The 27,286-nt window shown below is 39.4% G+C and overlaps 3 protein-coding genes across 3 annotated transcripts in view; 1 reads left to right on the plus strand and 2 right to left on the minus strand.

The window, feature by feature from the left end:
• Positions 1–246: 246 nt before the first annotated feature.
• LOC133529650 (facilitated trehalose transporter Tret1-like) lies at positions 247–18,748 on the plus strand. The gene is made up of 11 exons (XM_061867417.1): positions 247–616; positions 7,468–7,620; positions 8,208–8,410; positions 9,051–9,237; positions 11,156–11,320; positions 12,020–12,156; positions 12,806–12,898; positions 16,227–16,338; positions 16,876–16,990; positions 17,389–17,538; positions 18,019–18,748. The coding sequence occupies exons 1-11, from the start codon at positions 553–555 to the stop codon at positions 18,056–18,058; spliced, it is 1,419 nt and encodes a 472-aa protein (XP_061723401.1). The 5' UTR covers positions 247–552; the 3' UTR covers positions 18,059–18,748.
• Positions 13,884–15,809, minus strand: LOC133529653 (leucine-rich repeat-containing protein 70-like). Its single transcript, XM_061867423.1, has 2 exons — positions 15,596–15,809; positions 13,884–15,148 (listed from the first exon to the last, which is right to left on the minus strand). Exons 1-2 carry the CDS (start codon positions 15,615–15,617, stop codon positions 13,908–13,910), a joined length of 1,263 nt encoding a protein of 420 aa, XP_061723407.1. The 5' UTR covers positions 15,618–15,809; the 3' UTR covers positions 13,884–13,907.
• LOC133529638 (coatomer subunit alpha) overlaps positions 18,709–27,286 on the minus strand; it is a 31,946-nt gene continuing 23,368 nt past the window's right edge. The window contains exons 15-22 of the mRNA XM_061867397.1: positions 26,195–26,376; positions 24,370–24,499; positions 23,180–23,288; positions 22,207–22,339; positions 21,665–21,840; positions 20,818–21,033; positions 19,746–19,951; positions 18,709–19,059 (exon numbers count right to left, since the gene is read on the minus strand). Coding sequence (XP_061723381.1) covers positions 18,802–19,059; positions 19,746–19,951; positions 20,818–21,033; positions 21,665–21,840; positions 22,207–22,339; positions 23,180–23,288; positions 24,370–24,499; positions 26,195–26,376 — 1,410 coding nt within the window. The 3' untranslated portion in view covers positions 18,709–18,801. The remainder of the gene's footprint in view (positions 19,060–19,745; positions 19,952–20,817; positions 21,034–21,664; positions 21,841–22,206; positions 22,340–23,179; positions 23,289–24,369; positions 24,500–26,194; positions 26,377–27,286) is intronic.

The raw sequence follows: 27,286 nt of genomic DNA on the forward strand, positions 1-27,286 counted from the left end.
TTAAATTTCCTTTTTATACTAACAAAGGTCGCCTTGTTAGAGTATAATTATATTAAATTTATTTTACTGCACAAAAACTCTGGCAACCCAACTTTGTCTCTAGAAAAAGGCGCGAAAATCAACACTTGTATAGGAATTCGATCATTCACGTCTACATTTTTCAAGTTTACCGGTTTTTGCTACTGAGCAAACTGGTTTGCCAGAGTATAGCTATCACATCAAAACATTTCCTTGGTCGTCTCCATGACCTTCGAATGTCTTATAAGCAATACAGGCTTAAACAGCAATTAAGTTTTTATAACAAACAAATCAAAACAAAAAAATGTGAAGGGAACAATCCTAGGACAAGAGACAAAGCAAATGTGCTACCACAAATTAACAGCTATGGCAGAGAGTGCACGCGTCTAAGTACGTTAACAATTTTAAAAAAAACCGTTCGAAAACCAATAAACATTTACATTAATAATTTAAAAAAGGCCGGTCGAAAACTAATAAATATTGTGATTTAGAGTTGTGAATTATTTTAATTGTGAATTTTATGAATAGCAAGTGATGTTTGATACGTTCAAAGCGCAATTTAGATTAAAATGGCGTCAATATTTAGCAGCATCGTTAGGTAAGTAATTTTATATTACTAAAAATTAAGTAAATAATCGCCCACAACCCTCTTGTGCCAAGGCAACCGCTGGGATGCTCCGTGCAGTCTAAAAGCAACGAGTACCCGTTTACAACATTTTAAGAATACAAAACTATGAGTAGGTATGCATGTCTATATTGAAGTTAGATACCATATTATTATATGTATGTATTAAGGGTTCTATCGCTAGCGAATTCTAGATACTACCTACACAGTATATAGTACATACACATAGGGTCATTGCGCTAGTTTCCGTCCAGGGTGCCTAGCCAAGGTGACAATCGCTTGCGCTACGACGGCAAAACGAAGGTGTCTCTCTATCACTCTTCCAAGTATGCCATATTAGTGCGACAGTAACAGTTGCGTTTCGTTCGCTACGGAGCTACGCATCTTGCTCTAGTTTTTGTCCACTTGATGGATTTTACTATAAACCTTATCTACAGCACAAATTTGGACCTATTGCAACCATTAATGTCTGAATAATAGATGTATCTACATAAAATAGTACATTACGACACAAGTGCGAAAAATAGGAAATTCGAAACGAGTGGCGATAAATTAAAACACGACCGAAGGGAGTGTTTTAAATCGACACGAGTTGCGAATTACCTATTCGCACATGTATCCTACAACGTTTTACAGTACATATGGCCCTTTAAATGTTCGACACAGTAACGTAATATGCTACTTCTCGCACTAGTGCTATAAAGTAGCCCCATATGTACTGTAAATAATATTTCGCCACTAGCGAATTAAAAATAATAGTATTCATACAGTCGTAATATAATAGAGAGCTTTTCAGTCGAGTACCGTGTTTAGACAACGGAGCTTGCTGAGTTCCCTAAATAAGGTACGAGGTTGAACAGCTTTATTATATCACTATTGCGTACAATACTTTTTCTACAAGTCATCTGAAATAATACTTTTTTTACTATAAAATCGAAATAATTAATGAAAATTGGTAAGTATCTCAGAAGACAAAAATGTGGTACAAAAAACACAATAACGCGTGAAGTCCACCGTTTAGTATTTACCTACTATGGGAGAGCGGTGGCACGTGATTGGTATTTTTTATAGTTGACTACAGCGTATCGAAATGAATATTATAGTTGGGTTGGGAGCCCATACATAGTACGCAATTATAGTTTGGTATACGCGAAATCTTAATTCAACCATTACAGTCGACGAGTTGAAAAAATGTATTAGTTGCTACTGGCCTACTGTACCTCCGCCAAGTGGATGAAGTGGACTAGAGTTGGACGGAAACAAGCACAATGACCCTAGTATAGATGATTAGATGAAGGTCCAAAAAACTATAATAAATAAAAACTTGGCTTGTAATTAAGACTACTTGCATACCTAAATATTTTTTATCGAGTTTTTGTTAAAATTGTCCACACCGAGATCAAGGCCGGTCGGCTCGATAGACTTTACCTATTCTTTTTTTAACATTTAAGATTTTAACATAGGTTTAGTAATATATTAGGTAATAATAATAAGTTACTAAGGCTGTTATCAGCCACTGGGTAGAAAGCGGCGTACACCTCTCGACACCCCTGAGCCGCTCACACCGATGTTGCTCCTGGTCGTCTTCACGGCATTTTCAGTCACCGCCTGCCTCGATAACTAGTGAAAACATTGTTATGGCAGGTGTCCAGACCTCTGCAATAACCCAGTCTCATTGTCCTCCCAATCTTCAATCCATATACCGTTATACTGTTCACTTTTACTACAATAGTCCCAAAGCCTGCTGCGACCGGTTCATGGGTGTCTATTGTTGGGCCTGTGAACGGGTTCCAGCAGGCGTTCTACATGACATTAAAGCTCTCCAATGGGCCTCTACGTGTTGGATCTATATCCCCACGCAAGCCTATCAAAAGACCGGGATTTATAGGCCCGTGAAATCCAAGGAGATACAATAAGTTACTAATATAATATGGAAATTTAATTCTGAAATAAATGTTTATTTCATTTAATTTTATATTAATTTAAAGTATAATACGTTCACCGATTTCCTTGATCGAGTATTATGGAGTTTCCCAAAATTAATAGGTAGGTAAAAAATAATACATTATATCAACTAGGAAATGCCGCCAGCATCCTTGGTACAACGCCTCAAGGGCCTATTTTAGAGTTAAGCTAGTTATATTAATCCTCTGTATATATCCATTATGTATATTGTTATTGTAAATAAAATGTTTATTTCCCATAGGTAGGTATAATATTATAGGTGTGGGAAGGTCCGGTTCTTAATGATTACAAAGAGACATTTATCTATCGGGGAACATGCACTTAATTGGAAATAAATCGAATACATATTCCTACTAATCTTACTAACTCAAACAGTATTGTGCAATAGTGTGCATAGCGGATGGAATAACGCACCAAATTTATCTATCCGCTACTCTCATAGTCTTACAAATAGATATATGTAATTGTATCTCTACAGTTCGGGCTTGAATACATTAAAATGCATCAAATATATCTGCCACTTTAATAGATAAAATGCCTACGAAATAAAAAGTATATGTTCTACCTAATTGAAACTGCCTGCTATACCAATCCCAAACTAACCCGAACGCAATATTTTCGACTCTATACATTCGATTTAAATTTTAACTTATTTCCATTATATACATACATTACCACCAGTTACTACATACCAGTTACTTCCGTGTAAACATAGCTCGTGTTAATTTAAATAAACCCACGAGCTATAATAGCGGTTCAATACAATCACGCATCAGCACCACCGATCGAGCCACGATCTTGTAAATTAGTTCTGCATTTCCGACAATGTTGTGATTATAGTTATTTTATAATTGCTAACTAATCGTAAGCATAACCAGTAAAGAGAGATCTAAGATTCCTCATAGTGGTTCTGTAAATTAAACGTATATGACTTTTGTAATTTGGATTACTACTGGAACACTATAGCAGGACCTCGCTTATCACCGGTACGCAGCTAAGATAAAAATCGGTCGTTGACGGATTACGAGTACTTACAGATGCTTCCGGATTATGCATGTTATATAAATCACATAAACTAGTGGCTCTGTGGTGTTGACCTCGCGACAAGCCTAAAAATGTAAATATAAGAAATACTCCGGGGTTCCACTGCACCGCTGTTGTATTTATTACTAAAGCATGTGCTGAGTGGTGTCCCTTTGCAGCCACTACGAGTAAGTATAGCAGCGCCAATATTTCTTTTCGAGTTACTCCTTTTCTTTTGCTGATGTGCTATCTATTTTTAGTTTTAAGTGTTTAGTAAGTTCTTTTCTGTAACTGAAGTGGCGCTGTATATAGAAGGTTTTTACAATATATGTCTTTCTATTCTATTCTATACTTGACTCTTCTAGTCTTAAGTGCCGTAAATCATACGGGATTTTAAGTTATTTATGCCAATTTCCGCCATTTTGAATATTTTCCCATAAAACTAAACGACAGAAAAATTATATGTAGGTAACTACTGAACCTGCTCACAAAATTTCACGAGAATTAATTAAGAACTGCAACCCGCAGAGGAGAACATCCTGACATACGAAACCTTCGCTTCGCTAACGCTCTCGGTCAATAAAAGTTACATAAGTACTACACATATTTATATTACTATTATATTACTTTAACAAAACTAAGGAAAATAATATACTCTTCTGCTTCACATTTTTGTACGCTATTTCGAATTCGATCTCGGGCGAGGAAAACCATAGGTAATTTCGTCACTCAAAGGCAAACGACTTCATATTAAGGCAGTGCGCCAACACCGAGTCCTTCCGGATTACAGTGATCATTGGATCACCCAGGGCCGGGTTAACGAAGCTCTACTGTAGTTTTAATATAACAAAAAAAAATATGACCCCCGTGGGACCTAAACATTGACAGAGTAAGACCAAGATAACACTGCAACGAATTATTATAGCACAGACTGTGCAACAGTTATTTTAAAAGTCATAATTTCATAGAAGTAACACTCCACGGCTTAAAATAACACTTGCACAGTCTATGCTAGCAAAATCGCTGCAGAGTTATCTTGGTCTGACTCACAAATTACGGAATAATATAATCTGACTCTACTCTCAGATTATAATATTCCATAATTCGAGACTCGGACTCGGACTTTAGGATCAATCACGTGCCACCATTACCACGCTCCCATAGAAAATACTAAACGAAGGACTGGCGGCCGGGGGCTTCGCGCGTTTACGTCTTTTGGACTACATTTTTGTCTACAGAGATACTTATCAACTTTCATTAATTATTTAGGTTTTATAGTAAAAAAAGTATTATTTTAGATGACTCAGAAAAAGTATTGTATACAATAGTGATATAACCATTATAACCAAGCCTTTCAATCTCGTATTCAGCAAGCTTCGTTGCCTAAACACGGTACTCGACTGAAAAACTCCTTATTTCTATTATACCACGATTGTATAAAATACTATAATATTAGTTTATTCAGTATTAAATTGTTTTTTTATTTTTTACTGCTTAAAAGGCAGACAGAAACAGAAACATATGCTATGAAGCATTGCCTTTTTTAAATTAAAAAAACTAACATTTCTGATGCCTATACATCAAAGTTTCGTTTACGTATTAAGTTGTTCGTCCTTGTTTCGATTGTGTTCGGTAAGTGGTGAGAATAATAGACCAGCTGCAACTGGTTTATTTATAAATATTTATAACTTATAACTATAAAGTCTGAGACACAAAGTAGAGTAACCTGCATGTACAGTCAGCATCAATAGTGGCTGATTAAACTATTAAATTCTAGACTGTAACTTGTTTGTTTATTCAATAAACAAAATGCGAATTAAATTTATGTCTATAACAATTATGACATAACTCATTTATGACAAAAACCCAGTTATGTTCAGGAATAATTCTGACTAAAGATTTTTATGACTTACAATTTTATGCATAAAGTGTTATGACAAATAAAAATATGACAAAAGTTGTTATGCGACCAGAGGGAGTCCCCAGTTAGCTTTGTAACTAAATTTATGGCTAGACTAGGTACATATAGAATATAAATATTAATAAATATTTAAATAAAAAACGCCCATGACTTAAGAACAGATATCCGTGCTCATCGCAGAAATTAATGCCCCTACCAAGATTTAAACCCGAGACCATCGGCTTCATAGGTAGGGTTTGTAGGTACAAAACCTACCGGTCTGCCCTAGACCGGTCGTAAAATAATATCAGCCTCTATTAGTTTTATCTGCTCGTCGGTTTCTAATCAAATGTAGCAAGTTAAATTTGATTTTCCAAGTTTTTATATACTTTGATTTAACTATCCAATCTATGCGTACATATTGCATAGACGTGTTGCATTAATCTCGAGTGTACAAGTATAGGTACAGCTGATACAAATCTAGAACAATTAACATATCTGAATTAAGTCATGCTTGAATAATTTATTTGCACTTTATAGCAACATTTATGTTTATTGTAAAATAGCTTGTTAGTTTTCAGATCTTAATTGCTATAACATTGATTACAAGCGTGAAATCATTATACTTTTCCAGTGTACATGTGTGGAAATGAGGTTATAAACCCACATTTCATAAATGGTTCCAACTGTCAGAAACCCAAAAAGGATATGTGGGTTACATTTCTATGGAGTTGACAAGTGGACTCTGACCACGTTAACTTTGCACCAACTTGGCAATAAGAATGCATACACTTGACGTAGCACTTGGCATGAAAACTTAGTGTATTCCAGTCCAAATCTTTCTATCAGACAGTCAGTACAGAAACAAATAAAGACAAACAACGTACGGTATGTTAAATATTTTATGAAAATAATTTAATTTGTTCTAATTCTTCTAATATTATAAATAAACACAATTTACTTACTTATATCTAATTTTATTCTCATTGTGACTTGTAAAAATGGGCTAGAATTGCAAAGCGATTGAAAATTGAAGACTAAATAGTCAATGGAATATTTAGCTTGTTGGTCGCTAATATTCTGTTCCCGCTATTAGCACAGGACACGAAACAGCACATGCTGCGCTTTTCTGAATGAGCACTTTATCATCTTAAGCACGATAAGCGTAACCAGTACCACTACTCCCACAAATGAAGATCTTCTTTCTTATAACTACATATCCCATAATGTCACCTAGAGCACACAATAAACAATAGCACTACCGTACAGTACAGAAATGGCACTTCCTACAAAATCGAAGTTTAACAGCGATTCAGGGACGAATCATGTTATCCTTTTCTAATGTATGGCACTATCCCTTCCGGCTATTTAGGGTTTTCAAAATTCAAGTAGTTATCTAATCTGTGCTTGTGCTCGCAAAGGGACGTCAAGTTGTGCCAACCCTAATAATTGCTCGGAGCAATTCTGAGCCGAGAGCGCTAGAAAGGTCGAGTGTCACCCCACTTCCTAGAGCCAAACCAAGCTAATCTGCACTAACGACAGAATGTGAAAGTGCACAAACGTCAAATTATTGCGAACATATGATCCTTGGTGGGATTATTTAAAGCGTAGGGGTAGTTTCGGTTTCAACCAAAAAACGGCCGTATCTTTCGCTGGTGTCCGGCCGAAGTTCCGGTAGGTTTTGGTATAAATATCATGCTTCTGTCGAAACAAGCGCAAAGCCGAACCTTTAGTTTTCGTCGGATACTAGTAACCATGCGGGCTGAAATTAAGCACCGGACTCTCCATTGTCACTGAGTATTGTCTATGGTTTTGTGTAAAGAACAGGTATTCCGTATTAAATTCAGCAGGTGCGCCTTAAACACTTAGTCGAAGCAAAGTCTGTACATAGACCTTAGACTAAAATTTTTACTAATATAAATGTAATTCCCAACAGCAAGCTACGGCAGCCTATGCACGGGGATGTCCATGGGCTGGACGTCCCCCGTGATGCCTCTCCTCAGCGGACCAGACAGTCCCTTGACAGAAGCACCTTCTCACCAGGAAGAGTCCTGGATCGGTTCACTCCTGGTGCTGGGCGGTCTGTTCGGTGAGTCCTAAACTACTACAGGTAGAACTCGAGACCTGAGAAATCGGTCGATTCTAACTTAACTTGTTGCAGATTTGAACTGATTTGATACGACTTTGATGATCGTCTTGGTGATTGACTTTCACTTCATTTCGCATGCACCAATTATATACCTAAACGATCATGTCAAAATAAGATTACAACTGCACCTAACAAGTTTTAAAACGAATCCCTGCTAGCCCTCAATGCCCCGATATATAAGTACTCCAGTGAGTAGGCAGTCCTCAAGGCTCCAAAACGAAGCGTCTGACTCTTATTACCGTCTTCCCAGATGCCTTCTGAAAGAGTCCGAGGTTCGCTTTGCTTCCAAATGTCAAGAATTGGCGCAGAAGTTTTTCTATAAAAGCAACTGCTATTTCACCTTCCAACCAAAAGGGGAAACTAGTCCGTAGTCCAATTTCCTCACAATACTTTCCTTCACCGAAGAGTTCCAAGGAATTCGGACAAAGCAGTGTTTGAAACTACGACCTCGAGTTAAAAATGTGGACTGATGTGCGAATTCAACTTTATTTCTGGATATAACTGTAATTTCCTTTACTCTTCCCCAGGTCCCCTCATCACGGTGCCCCTGTCAAAGCACGTCGGTCGCCGCTGGATCATCATCGCCACTAACCTACCGCTGCTACTTGGTTGGTTATTAGCTGGTGTAGCTACAACGTTACCAACGTTGTATGTCGCAAGACTTATGTGGGGCTGCGCTACGGGAATGATGTTCGCCACTATTCCGCTCTATATTGGTGAGATTGCTGAGGTATGTTATCAATTCTATCTATATGGCCTCTAAAATTACTCCCACACACTTAAGATCAGCTTATACACATAGTTATGTCTTATAAGGTTTGGTTTAGGGTCTAGTCATCTAGATTCTAGGATTAACAGGTAAAACCTACGCTGGGGACATCTGTGAAATACTTCGACCTATAAATAGTTATTTATACCGCTCTTAGAACCCTTCGACGCCGTCACTGTATGAATGGCGTCCAAAACCGCTCCTTCGTATTTAAGACCAGCTGCAATAAAGTCCAATTATGAGGTAGTTAGTTTCCTTAAGATTTCTAATAGATCGATATGGAAATCGAAAATAAAATATACCCCTGGATCTATACGTATTGTCTACATCGATCCATCATAGCATGGTGCCATAGGGAAAATCGTTTACTATGACCATATTTTAATACATTTTTCACATTCAGGATCATGACCCCAAAATCACCCAGTATGTGCGGTCGAGAAAATTTATTCTTTAACAATTTGCGGGTCAAGTAAATTTGGTTGTATATATTTATGCTAAGAGATGTCCAATGTAAACTGAACCGTAAACTGCTAAAGAATTAATTTCCTCGACCGTACCTTATATGATATGACTCTTATAGGTACATATTTGTTTTCAGGACGCAAATCGCGGCGCCCTCAGTGCGCTTTTCCTCCTCTTCATCAACGTTGGCTTCCTCTTAGCGTACGCCATTGGTCCGTTCACATCCTACTGGGGCCTCACCGCTGCTGGGGGGATCTTGTCTCTGTTTTATGTGCCTTTTACCTGGTTCATACCTGAGACGCCGTTTTATCTGGTGTGGAAAGGTAAGATTCAGTTGCTTACGGTAGGTACTTAAAGTTAATGTGTATAGACCGGTCTAGACGGTCAACGTCTTTAAGCTCTTTCGTCAGCTTTAACTCTTGCGTTTCTACACGTACTCCACTTATAGAATGTCCGCAGAGCAGGACTCAAGTTCTTCCTTTCTGTGTGTGTTTGAGCTACGTACGTACATAAATACGAGCGTTTTTCCTAATGACGGTCTTCCCTGCAGCAAATTGTATGTTGTTGTTATACCAGTGTTCTCCGCATTGACCTTACACGAAAAAATGCAGTTCTTGCTTTTATAACTATACACGCTTAGAGAACTTTAGAGTGGATCTTTTAAGTATGTTATTTGAAAGTTCTCTTTAAAGGGCTCAAGTCTTTAGGTCTCGATAAGGACTCAAGTTTCAACTTAATGGCTAGAGTGAAAAACTGAGTAGGGTCTTAAAGCAGAGGACTCAAAGGACTTGAGTCTTGACCAACACCAGATAACTTGCGGCGTATTTATTTTCTTTATTACAATGTAGTAGTCAGTAGTCACAATAATCGAAATCATTATACAAAATGTCTCAGTATTTGAATAAGATAAGCAATGAACAAATCCATGATATACTGAAACCAATCTGCCATGAGCCAATTCATTCTTAATTTACAAGTCATTCATCAAATGATGTAAACATCTTATCACAACACTTAAACTGTACCTTATCCCAACTCCATAAGAGCTATTTCAATCTGGCAATTATGTAGTTAATCGTGCCTTAATTTAAGGTAAACTGGTGGAGCGTGACGATGAATTGATTTGTGAATGACTGACGATTACTGCGCATGCCGACGCATAGGCTGTTTGACCTTGGAAAATACCGTGGTCATGAAGTTTTGCGTTCTCATCTCAACACGTTTTATATTATTTTTTTCGCATCTAAATGTCCCACTGCTGGGCTGTCTCTCGTTTCCTCCAATCGAATTTGTTGTTTGTACTCTCCCATCAATACAAATAAAATGAGCCCAAGTCGTCCCGCCATCTCCTTTTCGGTCGGCCTGCACCATCTATGGTGTTGCGTAGGTCCCGCTGAGCAACCATTTTGGCCCACCTTTCCGGGTATAATCCATTATTATCCTAAAATAACAGTTCTTTCACGCAGGCAGTTTTTATAAATAGATGACACCATACTTGAATTTCTAATAACCTCACTGATAGCTTTCTAAACGGCGCAGCGTTTTATTTTCATGCCTAAAGCCCTAGTTGCCGAGCTGCCCCCTAGGCGAGACTGATCCTTTCGGGCATTTTCGGCTCCGTCCGGCTCAGGGCGGTTACACCGCGAAAATCGAAGTTCGTCAACTGCGGGCATTTTTCTCTGTCACTCTACGTCTTAGTGAGAGTAAAAGAGCAAAATCCCCGCAATTTGCGAATCTCGGTTTTCGCGGTAGGCCCCCAGCATTGCTAGGCGCAATTATTAGGGCTGGCACAACTTGACGTCCCTTTGCGTGCACAACCACATATCAGATGACTAGAATTTACTTGGAAAGGAACAGCATGATTCGTTCCTGTAACGCTGTCAAACTTTGGTTTTGTAGGAAGTTTATTTTCTATACGGTAGTACTATTTGTTCGCGTCCGTACTTCAGTATAAACATTTACTTTAATATAAACATTTTTACCAAATATCACGCGAGATGTACCGGGAGCGGCAATTTCTACATCACGCTATTGAAATGAAATGAAATGGTTTGGGATATTTTTTTATTTATTGGCTTTATTTGAGACTGTTTGTTTGTGTGATTCATAGTCAATCCTCCTAAAGTTAAGATCGCCCTTTTTGAACTAATTAGGAGTACATACACTATTACCTACATGCCTAAGTTATTTTCTCTCTCTTTTATATTCCTGTTGCTGGCTAAATAATACTCCTTCTTTCAGGCCACACAGAAGAAGCCTCAAAGGTGCTCCAAAGCTTACGAGGAACATCAAAGGATGCAGTACAAGCAGAGTTGGATGGACTGCAAGCCATGGTGGCTCGGGAGTTCAAGGAAGAACCCAGGATCAAGGACTTATGGGCTACCAGGGGCAACGTTAAGGCATTAGGTTAGTATTGCATTAAGTAACAAAGAACGTTGGTAGGTTGTTTTGTAGACATACTTTAGGTGTATTTTAGCTGTTTGCTGGGATGTTCCAGTGGCAAAGTAAAGTAAGATGGGCTCTCATTTATTTTCTTGTTAAATGTAGAGTGACAATATATAATGTGTAGATGAAATATAATGGGCATTACATTCTCCAAAATTGGGTATTCAGGCTTATTATTGCCACTGCCGCTGCCGCCTATCTTTGAAACGTGTAACCACACTGCTCATTAACTTGTTCGTACTGAAAAACTTTTACGCGTTTAAAATATCTAATCGGCTAAATAATGTAACTACGGCCCATAGATACAAACCACCATGCACACAATGATAAAAATCTTAATACGGGAAAATCATTTTGGCGATGCATTTTGCCGTTCTCACCTGTTCTGGTGTAGGATTCGGCAGATTGCCTGCACGGAACCTCGCCTCTGACTAAGCTAAGTAACCACTAAGTACGACTATCATATCGTAGAATATCATAGAGATAGATCATCACCATACCCAGCCGATATCTATGAATACAGACAATATTTCTGTGTGCTCTTGTACCCCCTTGCTTATCACAGGGGGCAATTTTTTTTTCCAGACTTTTCATTTGTGTTCTTTGCATTTTGTTTGTGCATATGGTTACAGTTCCGTACATAGATATTGTGACTTCCAGGTATCTGCGTATTCCTAGCCATGTTGCTGCAGCTGTCCGGGATCGACGTTTTGCTGTTCTACATGGAGGAGCTGCTGAAGAAAGTCGGGACCAAGATGTCGGCCGCCAACGGGACCATTCTCATGGGCTGTGTCCAGGTTTGACAAAATAACTTTATATCCTCACCTGAACAACTTGTGTTAAAAATATATCCAGATAGGATTTAATCCATCAAACTTCTGAAAAAACGGGATCACACTCATGGGCGTCGTTCAAGTATGTGGAACCATTGACAGTTACCTAAATGATTGGCCTAGAATGGGGGAGTTCGGGTCTAGACAAGTTGTGTTTAATATGAAGATACCCAATAACCCAATACTCACAAGGAAGGGTACCCAACTGTCCGATTCCGATTTGATTCATTTTGATATATGTTATAGAGTAGTCTAAAATAACGGACACGTATTTTTTTTTAGCTGCCCAAACTCAACCTGCTAGGAGAAAATGGCCTTCAAAGTACTAAAAAGTTACTAAATCTTCTAACTCCTATAGAAAGTGATGCTCAAGCAACTTGCTAGTTAATGGCTAGTTTGAGTATATGTTTGAAAGCAGCAAAAAATAATGAGCACGTGTTTTGTTATATCTGCTTAAACTCAAGTTTTCCTAAAAAAATACCTGTCTTTATGTGTAACTTTAGCGATAAGATATTATAAAACTTCGAATGTCGATTTTTTTAACTAGGTACCTAATTATCATTACAGGTGTCAGTATCATAATCATCCTATATCGATTAAATTATTTTCACAGGTCATAACAAGCTGCGTCACTCCACTGGTAGTGGACAGGCTCGGAAGGAAGTTTCTGATGTGGACCACTTCGCTCGGACTTACCATTTTCTTAGTAAGTTATTCCTACTACTGACATAAGCAGATCCAGGGGGGATAATTGAAACTCACACACAAGAGATAACTAGAATTTGATCGTGATTGTGACCGTCGACCCTCCCCCTTCCTGACCATAATGCTGGATCCGCCCTTGACTAGGTACTGAAACTGAACATGGCCCTTCGAATACCTACACCATCCATCCCGGTCCTGAGGGCCTAACCCGAAAATCGAAATTATAATTTTGTTATCTGCCTCATCGCTCGAATATGCAAGAGTAATAGAGAGGCAGATTTTATTGTTTAAACTTAAAATTGCTTCAATAATTATTATATTTGTCTTTATAATTGTCTTTCTATTATGCGATCATTCCAAATGCGAATGTGTGCAATTGTTGATGGATAGTTTAATTGTATGATTTATAAGCTTGATAATGTTTTGTTGTGTTTATAGCTGTAAAATTTGCACGCCGTTATACAGCTGAATTATGTGACCCATTCAACCTATGTCATACCTGTTAACTACATACCATAATTCACGCAAATAAATAATAAATGAAATTAAATGATAACGGAATTTGGATTTTCGATTTACGCGGTAGGCCTTCTTATCGCGATTCGCGCTTTTATCGTCTTGCCAGGTCGCCGTCACTTTCTAACGAGTATGTAAGAGTGTAACGCAAGACACGATAGACAATAAGATTGCAACCAACTTATCCCCACAGAAGTGATCCACAAACTTCCGTTCTGCGTCACCGCAATTTCGATTTTAAGTTCACAAAGCCATTAATTAGCCATGTGGAATGAGGCATTTAAGGATTTCTGCTGAAATATAACATTGTAAAAACATTGGAATATCGAATCTTAATATACCGTAGCGCCATCTATGAACGAAGTCTGGAACGAATTTAGTGAGAACGCGATATATATCGATCACGCTGGATGGCAAGGAACTCATTCTCTAAATATGAAATAAGTCTTATGAAAACTACCAAAATGGAGTCATTCGATTAGCCCTTATATTTATTAAATAACGTTATCATATAGTTCACTATAAAATTCATTAAAATTCGCTTGCCTTTTACAAGTAAATTCGTTCGTGACGCAAACAGGCCGTCGCCCATCATATTTATCAGCATTGTACGATATTCCGTAGTTCTTAACTTCTACCAAAATATCGTTAAGACACGCACATTGCCACGGGTTATTCTGAAAGAATAAATGCGATAATTTAACTCCAGAGTTCCTCAATTCTAGGTTAAAATTGTCTTGCAAGTAGGTGAAGCGATTATTAGATAAGTTCAGTCTCTTCAACTTTGTACCACGGAATGCGTTAACTGGAACATATTCTATAAAATTATTTGATAAATTAATGTTGTTCAAATGACGCATATTTTGGAATAGAGTCTCTGGAATGTTTTTCAGCTTGTTGTGACTTAAAAATATCTGTTGTACTTTCTTCAATGGTTTGAAAACGTCTTCGTGCACTTCCGTTATATAATTTGCAACTAGATTTAATTTCTCCAAGTTTTCTAAATGCGTGAAGATTCTAGGATTCTCCAGTTTACTTATCTCGTTCGTTGATAGTAAGAGATGCTTCATTGTTCGTAAATTTGATCTTGTAGCGAAATTAGGAACTTCTTTTAAAGAGCATCGATCTAAATTGAGAAAATCGATAGCTTCAAAAGCCGCTAGCATATTCTTTGGAGTACCACTCATCTCATTCCTTGAAAAATCCATGTATTTGATCTGCGGTGATTGGTCGAAAATGTATGGACTTAAGCTCCTTCCTTTAATTTTGTTGCTTGATAAATCTAGATGTCTCAGCTTAAGTAAAGGATCAAAAATGCCAAGCTCAAGGTTTTCCAATCTATTCCTTTTTAAATCAAGCACTTCCAAATTAGGTTTTTGATCGAACAAGCCCAAAGGGAACTCTGTTAATCTGTTATACGAGAGATTTAAGAAAAGCGTCTTCTTGAATCCGTCCAGAACGCCAAGTTCCAATCGGGATATCTTGTTCACGCTTAGATCGAGATATTCCAAAGCGGGTAGTTGATGGAAGGACTCAATTTCGACGTCTGTGATCCTGCAGTTCCGAAGGGTAATACCAGTAGTTTTGCTGTTTTCTGAGACCAGGCCCCGTTTAAGAACGTAGTCCGAGTTGTCACTAGAACAGACCACGTCGGTACCGCGATGGGTGACGCATGTTGGGTCTGCTTTGACTGCTATCGTTGCTAGTAGGATGATCCACGTTTTGGAAGCCATTTCTGCAATGTTAATGAAAGTCATAAGTAAAGAGCCGACCATCCAAATGTGTCGGTGGTTTCAGCTGAGAAAATTCAACCGTCTTACTTTTTCTTCCTCTGAGCACCGATATCTAACATTTTCAGAAATTGTGTAGGTACATGTGAACGCGCAGGTAGGGATGTTTCTATCACCATGATGTCGATATTTATTTTATGGTAGACCATTATAATTTATCAGAAGATTACAAAAGATTGCAGAAGAGATGCAAAAGTATCTCATTGGTCTCACTTGCTTAAATGTTATTTAAACTAAACACGATTCAAAGCACCTACAACTACCAACGTGTCTTACCGCGCATCTCCACTCAAACCCAGCTTTATAAACATAAAACTGTCTGTTATAAATAAAATTACTTCCTAGAATATTATTAACAAGTGTTAAAAGAAATAATTGTAGATATCACTTACCCAACATCGAATTACCACGCATTATTAAGCACTCATTTGTAAACAAATTACCTGCAAGGCTAAAGTAACAAAACTTATCAAACGAGGAAAACCGGCCGATGGTTGAAACGTAGTTCCTGCTTATTTTATTATAGATTCATTCCAACGGATATTATAAATATAGACGACCGATCGAGCCGGTTTCTAGACAAGTAATAAGTCGTACAACCAGTGTTATACGATACAATGGTCTTTCTAGCTACATTTTATATGAACTCCTGCTAAAAGAGAGAGACCATGAACTACAAGTAAATTGCTCTTCATGATAATCCAGGCGCATAGTAGCTATTAGAATTACAAGCTCTTTAAACAAATTACCCAACCACTTTTTTAATTTTTCATACCGTCCAATCCAATGACAATTATCTAACCTCAGCGCACCCCTCCCCGTTTCCTCGGGCCCGACACCCACAGTTTTCTTGCTCGAACTGTAATGTTAAGTGGTAAACATAATGAACTTTATAGCAGGAGTTTTCAAACTACCTTAACGAGCCTTTACATTTGGCCCGCGATAAGACAGCGACAGTCTGGCCGTAGCCCGTGGTCGTACCTTACCTTATTTCTTTCTTTTAATCATATATTTTTCCATCAGTTCCTGATCGGAGTGTACGCAGTCCTAGACTTACACTTCAAGGTAGACGTTAGCTCATTCGCCGCGGCGCCGCTCGTCTGCCTCGTGTTCTACATGATTCTATTCACGCTGGGTGAGTTATTGTCTACTTGTCTGTTGTCCCATCAGTTCCTGATCGGCGTGTACGCAGTACTGGACTTGCACTCGTCTGCCTCGTGTTCTACATGATTCTATTCACGCCGGGTAAGTTCTTGTTGTCTATCTATTGTATTGTACGTATTCACTGCGTTCATGTACCATACCAAATTTCGTAAACTTTAATAAGACTAAGGTCTACCTTTGGGGAAAACTGGATTAAGGAATTTATATAAAGAATTAGACTGCACTTAATCGTATTCAGCCACTCTGGAGATACGGGGCACAAAATTAGAGGTTCACTTCACGACTTATTTTCTCTTCTCTTTTTTTTAAGTAGGTATTTACCTTTATTCTTTCTTCAGAAGGGGGTCGTATTTACTATTTAGTCAACAGTAGAACGAAAAAAGGGCAAGGATACGAAAATTATCTACACGCGGTCTTTATTTCACTTCGAACATCTTGTCCGCTCACCTACTTCTGATGCTGCTTGTGTACTGAATGGGTGACTTTATTGCTAACCTTCGACCCTCAGGTGTTGGTCCAGTGCCCTGGATCCTTGTAGCGGAGATGTTCCCGGTGCGAACCAAGTGCCTTGCCAGCGGCATAGCTTCCTTCATGTGCTGGCTCGCTGGATTTGTGTGGACCAGGTATGCAAGTTTTACTGAACCGATTTGAAAATCAGGGAAGCCCCCAAACGAATTGACCCGAGCGCTATCGCGACAGCAGTGTCGTGTCTTGGACTAGGTCTTTGATTCTCCTCCAAATTCCTTTCGGCAGGCCAGTTTGAAGAAGGATTGTTAAAAGAACCGATAACGTAAAGAATGATGCTTATCATGATCACTCTTCGTGAAACTCTCTAAAAATTTAATAATCAATATGCCGTTTTATTTTCTTTTAAAATAATCAAGAAAGGACTAACCGCGTAGCCGACATGCCAATCGTTATCGCTCCGGAGCGAACGAAACACAACTGGCATATGCTGATTTTAGCACTAGTGTGGTAAAGTTGCACTATAAGTACTGTAATATTTTCTATGATCTACCAGGTTCTTCCGCGAAGTAGAAGCATCGTACGGCATCTACACGGCGTTCTGGATCCTGGCCGTGTGCTGCGGGTTCGGGTTCATATTCTCCGCGGCCTTTCTGCCAGAGACCAAGGGCAAGACCTTCGATGAAATACAGGCGATGCTTAACAAGTAAGGCGGAATAAATATTTTCTTCCCCGTTTCTATTATTGATCTTTATTCTTTCACTGATATATGTTCAATTTGTTAACCCTTTGACCGCCACCGTCGGCTATGGCCGACATCTGAATGACTTGCCAAGGACGCCAACGACGGCTACAGCCGACAGTTTCGCCAATGCAATAGCGACTAACGCGGGACTCTGTAAAGTTCAATTTCGCTTAAATAATCGTGATAGCCAGCGTCCGGGGCACGGCATGTTCCTTTGTCGTCTGACGTTCAAAAGGTTAAATATCAAAAAGTGGCGCCACCTTACCGGGCACTACCTAAACCTTTGGCCTTTGATCTATTAGATGGCGCAACTTTTTTAAATTAGGAAATTTAACACATTAGTTTATCAAAAATATAGTAAGCTCCTCTACTTTCTGTAATATACACAAAAGTGACATACAACATATATATAACATTTTGCCAATGCTTATTATTTTTCAGATCTAACAAGGAAGAAGAGCCCAAACCAGTTAACGTCTAGAAACGAGTAGAATTATAGGAACATTTTCTATTTGTATTGATTTGACCTTGTTCTATCCAAAACAAGCTAGCTATAAAATAATTCTTTGGAAGAATGCAGGTATGACGAGCTACGCCATAAAAAATAAAAAAATGATTTGGCGATACAACTCACGACTAATTTAAGTTCTTGAAGTTAGAGTTAATTAGGAATGCCCTTATGTAAAATAAGTCACTAAGTTAGGAAAATCATACATAAACGTACAAGTGTTTGACAGCCGAAGTCCAATAGTTGAAAATCTGATTGTCACCTTTATTTCTTTCTATGTATTAAAATAACCGGATAAGTGCGAGCCTGACTCGCCAACCGAGGGTTCCGTACTTTTTAGGATTTGTTTTTATAGCGGCAACAGAATTATATCATCTGTGAAAATTTAAACTGTCTATCACGGTTTATTAGATATAGCTTGGTGATAGACGGACAGACAGACAGACAGACAGGCGGACGGACAGTGGAGTCTTAATAATAGGGCCCCGTTTTACGCTTTGTGTACGGAACCCTAAAAAAATGGTAGCAACTATTGCGCCAGTGCCGATCACTCAAGCATTAATGTTTTAGAATTAGGTATAAGAAAACGTTGTTTTACACTAAGTTAAAATAAACTTCACAAAACTGTTATATTACTTTAATAAAAACACTTCTTTATAATAATACTTTTATTCTATATTCTTACAATAATATACATATGCAAAACGGAATACACATTATCTAGTAAATTGTAAAGGACAGATCCTAAGTCCAAGGACATCCTTTCCAATTTCGGCAACGCCGCAGACGGGGCAGAGTTTTCCTTTGTGCTCGGGGAGGTAGGAAGCGGCGCAGAGGGAGCATTTTTCCTCCGGCTTGCCGCGGTATATCGGCTTGTAGCTGATGCCACAGATGGTGAAGGGGTTGTGCTCATCGTATAGTAGTTGGTGTTCGTCGGTTGGGGTCTTTTCGCAGGCTTGGAGGATTTTTCTTGCCTGTAAAATAGGAGACGAGTTGTTTATTCTCTGTCAGAAAAAGCGAACGGTTCTAGATAAAGCTCCTTGAAACTTATCGAGCAATTATAGACTTGAAAAACGTCAGTGACCCTTTTTAATATTTTGATGTACGAGTTTCAAAGAATTTAGTAATAAAAAAAGTTCGTTTAATTGCATTTTTATTAACCTTTTCAACGCTTTGTGTTATAAACACAAACATTACTAACGTGAAGGTCCTGAGCGCAAGCGAGCTAATGTAAACCTCACTCGAAAGTGTGAAGGTGACCTTGACAGCGTCCGCCATAACACCTATAGTTGTCCATGGCGCTGTGGGCACGACTAGTAACGACTAACGACGACTTTAGATGTTCTTAGCGTTCTAAAGGATTCGCAGTTTCATAAAACAACTGGTATTGTGACCTTAAGTCATTAAATGCTCCTAAAAAAATCTAAAGCATGCAATTGATGTAAAGGGTCGATTGCTGCTACATTTATTTTATTTTTCATATTATTTTAATCACTAGCACGGATAGACGTATGACGATAAATGGACCTTAACCCTCCGGACCACCATTTACCACCAGAGTTTTAGGCACTAACCAGAAAGTTCTAACTACCTGTTGAGCGAGAGGATCTGATGAACTGACTGTGCAGTAGTTTTATCTTGTTTTTAGCAGATATTTTACCTGTTGAGCGACTTCGGGCCTAGGTCCAAGTTCCAGCAGTCTCCTGGCGAAGGACGCAGCTGTCCTATAGTTCTTCAGTTTAAAGAACATGTTCAGGGCAGTTCTCAAGGTCAGGATCTGGTGAACAGGCTGGAGTTTGCAGTGCGTGAAGTAGGCAGCCATTTCGCAGGTTCGCTTCTGCTCTTCGAGCGTGTTTTTGGGCATTGCTGTGAAAATAATTAGAATTAGAATAAGGTATACAATAAAGGTGTAGGTATGCATTTGTCAAAGAAAACACACAAGGAAGTATTTTTAAAACTCGAAATTCAAGGATTTAACTGTCGTGGTTGGTAAATATCATAATGTTTAATTACAAGGAAATAAAATGAGGGTCAAAATATAACACTAAACTTAGATGATTAATCACAAAAAGGAAGAAAATGAGCAAACAAAACATAAACAAAACGAAATCCGTAACTGATTATTACTCTATTACTAATAGTGTTTAATTGCTAATATCGTTTCAAGGTATCAGGTAAAACCATCCAAAATTATTTTTCAGTACTTACATGCCATATAATCTGTACAAAATTAAACATTTTAGTATCTAAATCATTTCATAATATAAAAGAAAGTTAAGTAAAATCTTAATTACAATAATTTAAATTATGTATGTGCAATCATTTATCAACTTGGCGTAATTTACTTAATGTAATTAACCGACTGGAACAATAATAACAGAAAAATATTTAGTGAATACGCCAAAACCCTTTCCGTAATGGTCCATCGACAGAAGCATGTAAGTAGAACGTGGTACAACAGTTTCTCTAATGAACTGTGCTAATAGTATCCAAAAAAAAAACAAGAAATACGTAGTTGATCCACCCGGTAGCATTATTGCATTTGGGTGACCAGGTCGTTGAGTTTACACAGTGCCATTATATAGTGTATCTGTATAGCATTACTGTTCCCGACCGTCTCTATCTAAAGCCCTCGATAGTTTGTAACTATTAGAAACAGGCTCTCAAATGACGCTCACAAGAAACCCTCGTAGACTTTTCCCCCTCATGGACCACCATAAAATACATCTTACCTTTTCTAGCCGTCTCCATTTGCAGCCCCAACAGATATTCTCTACAAATAGCCAGTAGTTGTTGCGCCTCAGCCAGCTCAGCTTTTCCCTCTACGTGTAACAGCGGCACACGTTGCACGACGCGTTGTAACTTGTCTGTGGCCTCGGTGAACTTGCCGGCCGTCGTCAGTTGGTAGCATTGTTGCAGTTCAGTGACAAGGTCGTTGAGTTTTGCAGCTGTAGAAGAATTGAAAAATGTAAAAATGCAACGAAATATTGAATGCCCTACCAATTATAAGTAAATTTGGATGGATCAATTTTTTTGTGTTGTGGCTCGTGGCTTTATAACTTCCACAAAAATGTATAATTGGTAAAACTAAATACCATATCATTTTAAGAATTTTCCAGGGAAATGTATGTAAAAAGTGTATTTTCCAAAAAAAGTGTAAAAGTGTCAAATGTAAAAGTGTGTTTTTACAGCAAAGTTCTGCCGCCATAGAGCACCACTAGCACATATTGTAAACCATAGAGTAACTTAGACATACTATGCTCTATTGTAAACCATAGAGTAACTTATGCATACTATGCCTTAAAACAGTTTTTTGAGAAATTTCACTGTGACATTGATGCATCAAAGCGGTTTCTTTACAGAGGCCTACCACAAAACGCTAGTGTGCTAGTGGTAACTAGCACTAAATACTACTAAAAGTAAATATAACAACTAGTCGCGCCCCCTGCGCAGTTTTACGTAACATCCCCTATTGAAATGAGTAAATTAGCAAAAGGACAGTCCCTAGAATAAAATAAAATTAATTAATCCTGGTCACGGCACCAATTATACTAGCAAAGCTTTATGGTGTATACTTACTGACTATAGGCAGTAAATCTTTCCCACTAGCCTCCTGCCAGTTTCTGTGCAAGTTGGCGACGAGCGGCGGCGTGGACGGGAGAGCTCCGAATGTTAGTCGCGCGCTGCTGTACATGGCTAGGAACGTTTCTAGGTACGGCTCGAAGTTCACCACGCCCACTTGCTCGTTTAGAAGCCTGTGGATACGGAAATATTACTTTACTAGCTTTTGCCCGCGACTTCGTCTGCATGGAATTAGTAATTGCTTCGGTTAAGAGTGTAAACCTGCCAAATTCATTTTTGAAAACAGAGAAATTTCCACCTATTTTTATATACATTAAAGTTAAAAATAAATAAATTTCATAAATGGATTTAGCAGGTTTACATTCTTATCCGACAATTGGGGCGGGTTTTTTATCGAATCGAAAGTAACGTAACGCGCAGACGAATTGCCTGATGGTTAGGAATTATCGTCGCCCATGGAGACCCACAACACCAAAAGGGTTCGTGCTGTAATTATCAATTTTCTATGTAGTCACCTTGACACCAGCGGACAATATTACCTGAAAGCGATTTCGAACTGTCCAGTAGCGACGTGGTCGTGTGCGGTCTTGAGTTTAGCGGACAGCGCTACGCTAGAGCCACGGGTTGGGGCCACGAAATAGGCTGGTGTGTCGTCGCCGCCATCGATGTTCGCTAAACAAAAAAACATTAATTCAGATGTCTGACCACGGTTATAAGATCAGTAATTAACGTTTCGAACGAAAGACAAGAAATGAAGTTTCGAAGGAAACAAAAGAACAGTGGATAGAAGATAGTCTCAAAGTACAAAGGCCTCTTGGTATCTGATTCAGTTGAAATTTGGAGTACTTCCAAAATTCCAATGCAATATTATGGTGACATGGAGCTGATCTGATGATGCAGTCTGAAGGTAGTGTGAAGGTTGGAAACCTTCACAGTCTCTTGATAGATAACTGGCAACGATTATTTGAATTCAGAACTATCGCCCTGCTGAAGGAATAAAGATCTGCAGGATATTTCATTCTGAAAGTAGCAAGCATCTGAGTTACTCGATAGTTGTATTGTGTTGTTTGAAGAAAAAATACATCAATATTATCAGAATCTACCTGGAGCGTTTACATTCCCCACCTCAGCTAGACCGTAACCCTTTTACAGTAGCAAACGGAACTCCTCTATGGAAAAATAACCACATCGACTTTAAGCTCATTAGAAAGGTCTCGAGAAGCACTCGATTAGTCATAACAATGAAAAGAAGTACCGTCAGTAAAAAAGTATGTGTTACATTATAATAGTTATTTACGATACAAGTGTAGAAAATAGGAAATTCGCACATGTATCGTACAACGTTTTACAGTACATATGGCTCTTCAAAGTTTCAACATATGCACGGAAAGTGAGTATTCTCGGCGGGAAAGTACCACCATATATACTGTAAAAACATTTTTGACGGTTCAATAATCACTAGATGCCCAGTAAAACCTATTTATGATACTGATATAAAACGAGGGTTTTTACCGGACACAGGAGCTAACTCTTCAGGCAGGTCCAGGTCCTCGTCACCCACATCCCAGCCGCCGTCGTCGCAAGCGTCTTCCATCGGTTCTTCATCGCCGTCACCAGACTCCTACAATAATACATAACATTGGCACGAGTACATTATTTAGAAATAAAAGAAAAGTGGAAAAAGTCACTCTCGGGCGAGACTCGAACTCGCGACTCTGTATTACCAGCCCATCGCCCTGGCAAGTGAGCTTCCGAGACTTACCCGAATACAGCGAATATTTCCACCATATTCTTCATATGCGCCTTAGGGAGGTGCCTAGCGACATGTTAACCTTTTGACCGCCAAAGACGTCATATGACGCGCGCGGCTACAGCCCAATATCAACCTTCATGCGTACCGACAAGGTTCACGATTACGCGCCGCGTACGATAGGCGTGGCGTTTAAAAGGTTAATATTACTGGAACTGCGGTAGCCTTTTAGGAAGCGTAATGCTTTTGCGGTAGATGTCACTAGGAGCCTCCCAGTCGCATTTTTTCACTTTTCTTTTGTTTATAAGCATTGTGGAGTCGTTTGCAGTCGTTTCTGCTTAATACATAATTAATTGAATAAATTATATTGCAAGGGAGGAAATTTACTTTATATTATGTCGATGGCAAACAAACATACGGTCCGCCTGATGGAAAGCGGTATATGGACGCCTGCAACTCCAGAGGTGTTACATGCGCGTTGCCGACCCTAACACACCTGGTTGAGCTCTGGCAACCTTAAAGCCCGACCAGAAATATATGATCCTTGTCAAGAGGGCGCTGTTATTCTCATGTATAGGGTGACAGTTCACTTTAGTATGAAAAATGTAGTTCCAATGAAATTCTGTAATATGGCGCGTGAACATATATTACTGGTCAGGGTTTACTCACCGGCAACACTATTATTAATTAGTGTTAAATCCAGACTGATAGAAAAAAATAAGCGAGAGATTCTACAGTGGATGCTTCGTATATTCGCACCGTGCTTGACTGTGGCGCCGCCCTAGTGGGTGTGGGACATATTGCTTATTTGATTATTGGCAGCTTAATAGTATGAAGATTTCGTTCCACGAAAGTTCATATTTCCACCACGTCTTGTGTTGGCTTCGCTTGTATTTCCCCCACCACTAACTTCGCAAAGGTCAATACTTTGGACTATTCGTATCGTATTTACCTTGTTTTCTTGAAGAACATCTTCATCGTCATTCCAAGCGCCACCAGCCTCCAAGGGTTCGTCCCCACCGGTACCCACGCCTGTGTCCAGACCGCTGGCGCGTGCTGCGCTTGCGACTTCAAATAGAGACCTACAGAAAAAAAACTACTTTAGAAAAATATAGATACGGTGATATGTAGGGAAGTGATCTCTAGTTGGGCTGCTTAATTTAGCGCCGGAAGACCAGAGACAATTTTGTTGTTTTTGTACAATGTATGGTCAATACAAATTAAGAATAATAAATAAATATTATAGGATATTATTACACAAATTGGCTAAGTCCCACAGTAAGCTCAATAAGGCTTGTGTTGTGGGTACTTAGACAACGACATGTATAATATATAAATACTTAAATACATACAAAACACCCATGACTCAGGAACAAATATTCATGCTCATCACACAAATAATTGCCCTTACCAGGATTTGAACCCAGAACCATCGGCTTCACAGGCAGGGTCACTAGCCACTAGGCCAGACCGGTCGTCAAAATATGAATATGAATACCTTTAGGTACTCGTATTTATGCCAATCCTTGAGAACCCTAAATAACTTATTGAAGAACTTTGAACAAATCTCGGATATTTTATAAAAGTCTACACGAAATAAAGGAAGTTTCCAAGTATGGAGTGTGGAATTAAGAGGAGTGACATCTCTTATGGTAGAACTGTTGCAAAAGTGTCCTGCTGTCAGCTATAAATAATAGTTCCAAATCTCTCCAGAGTAGCGCTAGAGTAGCCAAGAACCTAGGCGTTATTGACGGAATGAAGTGCGCTGTCTATGAATTGATTTCAAGTATTCTAGGTATTGTAGCGCCACCTATTTATGGTTTTTTGATGACACTTTTTGATACATGGAGATTTATTTCCTTACCTCCACCTTCCGTATTTCTAAGCTTTTCGACGCCGACGACAAAAGCTGTCACTCGGACGCCGCGTCACCGAAGTGTCAAAATTGAAATTGAACTTTATGCATATGTACAGTCAACCAATTAGAATCCTAGGCCACTATAGAACCTTGTCGCTTTAACTAACGAACTTGACACGCATCACTCAATAAGCACTGTCGTAGAAGTCATTATGACATGGTTCTATAGTGGCCTAGGAATCAAATTGGTTGACTGGCCTATGTTGCTCTGTGGTCTGTGACGGATTAAGCCGTCTTCGGCGTTGGACCCGCGGTGCGGATATATCCGTCATTGGCGTCAAAAGGTTAATACAAAACGAGTTCTTACTTGGAGACTGCCAGTAGAGGCCAGTTGGGCTGCGAGTTTATCTTACTTGGAGACTGCCAGTAGAGGCCAGTTGGGCTGCGAGTTTATCTTACTTGGAGACTGCCAGTAGAGGCCAGTGGGGCTGCGAGTTTATCTTACTTGGAGACTGCCAGTAGAGGCCAGTTGGGCTGCGAGTTTATCTTACTTGGAGACTGCCAGTAGAGGCCAGTTGGGCTGCGAGTTTATCTTACTTGGAGACTGCCAGTAGAGGCCAGTTGGGCTGCGAGTTTATCTTACTTGGAGACTGCCAGTAGAGGCCAGTTGGGCTGCGAGTTTATCTTACTTGGAGACTGCCAGTAGAGGCCAGTTGGGCTGCGAGTTTATCTTACTTGGAGACTGCCAGGAGAGGCCAGTTGGGCTGCGAGTTTATCTTACTTGGAGACTGCCAGTAGAGGCCAGTTGGGCTGCGAGTTTATCTTACTTGGAGACTGCCAGTAGAGGCCAGTTGGGCTGCGAGTTTATCTTACTTGGAGACTGCCAGTAGAGGCCAGTTGGGCTGCGAGTTTATCTTACTTGGAGACTGCCAGTAGAGGCCAGTTGGGCTGCGAGTTCAGCACCGGCAGCGGCGGGCGGAGCACCTTCCTCTGGAGTTTGACTTCCGGCAGCGGAGCGCCCGCGGCCTGCAGCTGCGCCTGCAGCGCCTCCGCCTCCTCGTCCAGCTTGTGGTTGGCTGCCGTCAGGTAGGCTAAGGACAGCTACGGGAAATGTAATGAGGTTACAATTTTGCTTGCAGTGTTAGCTGCTCGGTTTAAATTTGTGTCGTATTCAAGCGAAAGGTAAGCGCTGGTGGCCTAGCGGTAAGAGCACGCGACTTGCAAACCGGTGGTCGCGGGTTCAAACCTCGGCTCGTACCAATGAGTTTTTCGGAACTTAAGTACGAAATATCATTTGATATTTACGTCACTTTTCGGTGAAGGAAAACATCGTGAGGAAACCGGACTAATCCCGACAAGGTCTAGTTTACCCTCTGGGTTGAAAGGTCAGATGGCAGTCGCTTTCGTAAAAATTAGTGCCTACGCCAAATCTTGGGATTAGTTGTCAAGCGGACCCCGGGCTCCCATGAGCCGTGGTAAAATGCCGAGATAACGCGGGGAAGAAGAAGATTCAAGCGAAAGGTACCACATTATCGCTTGCCATAAGGACGCCCTGACAGGTTATTCGTATAAACATACAAGCCAATCTCGCCCTTATAGTAAGCGACAATGTGGTAAGTTTTGCTTGGATACGTCACATTTTGTCTGTAACAAACTTTATCATCTAGTCGCCCACAGGTGAATACTTGCCTAGATAAATGCAATTTAGATTTGACAAAATACAGATTTAAAAAAACACAATGGAATGAAATGCCTTTGGGCAGCTAGAGGAAAAAAGTTCAGAAATTCAGTGACGGGAAACCAGGAACAATGCAAGATACGGAAAGTTCTTAGTAACGAAGCTGACGATAGAATTAAATATAAAGTTAGCCATACATGGCCACGAGAAACAGTAAAATTTATCAAAAATAAAAAGAGATATACTATACCCTATATAACCTAGGTCCCCTATTGTTCTTAGTGTACATCAATGATTTACCCAAGGCTATCTCACATAAATGCATATTATTTG

Source organism: Cydia pomonella, chromosome 21 (assembly GCF_033807575.1).
Source record: "Cydia pomonella isolate Wapato2018A chromosome 21, ilCydPomo1, whole genome shotgun sequence".
NCBI classification, from domain to species: Eukaryota; Metazoa; Arthropoda; class Insecta; order Lepidoptera; family Tortricidae; genus Cydia; species Cydia pomonella.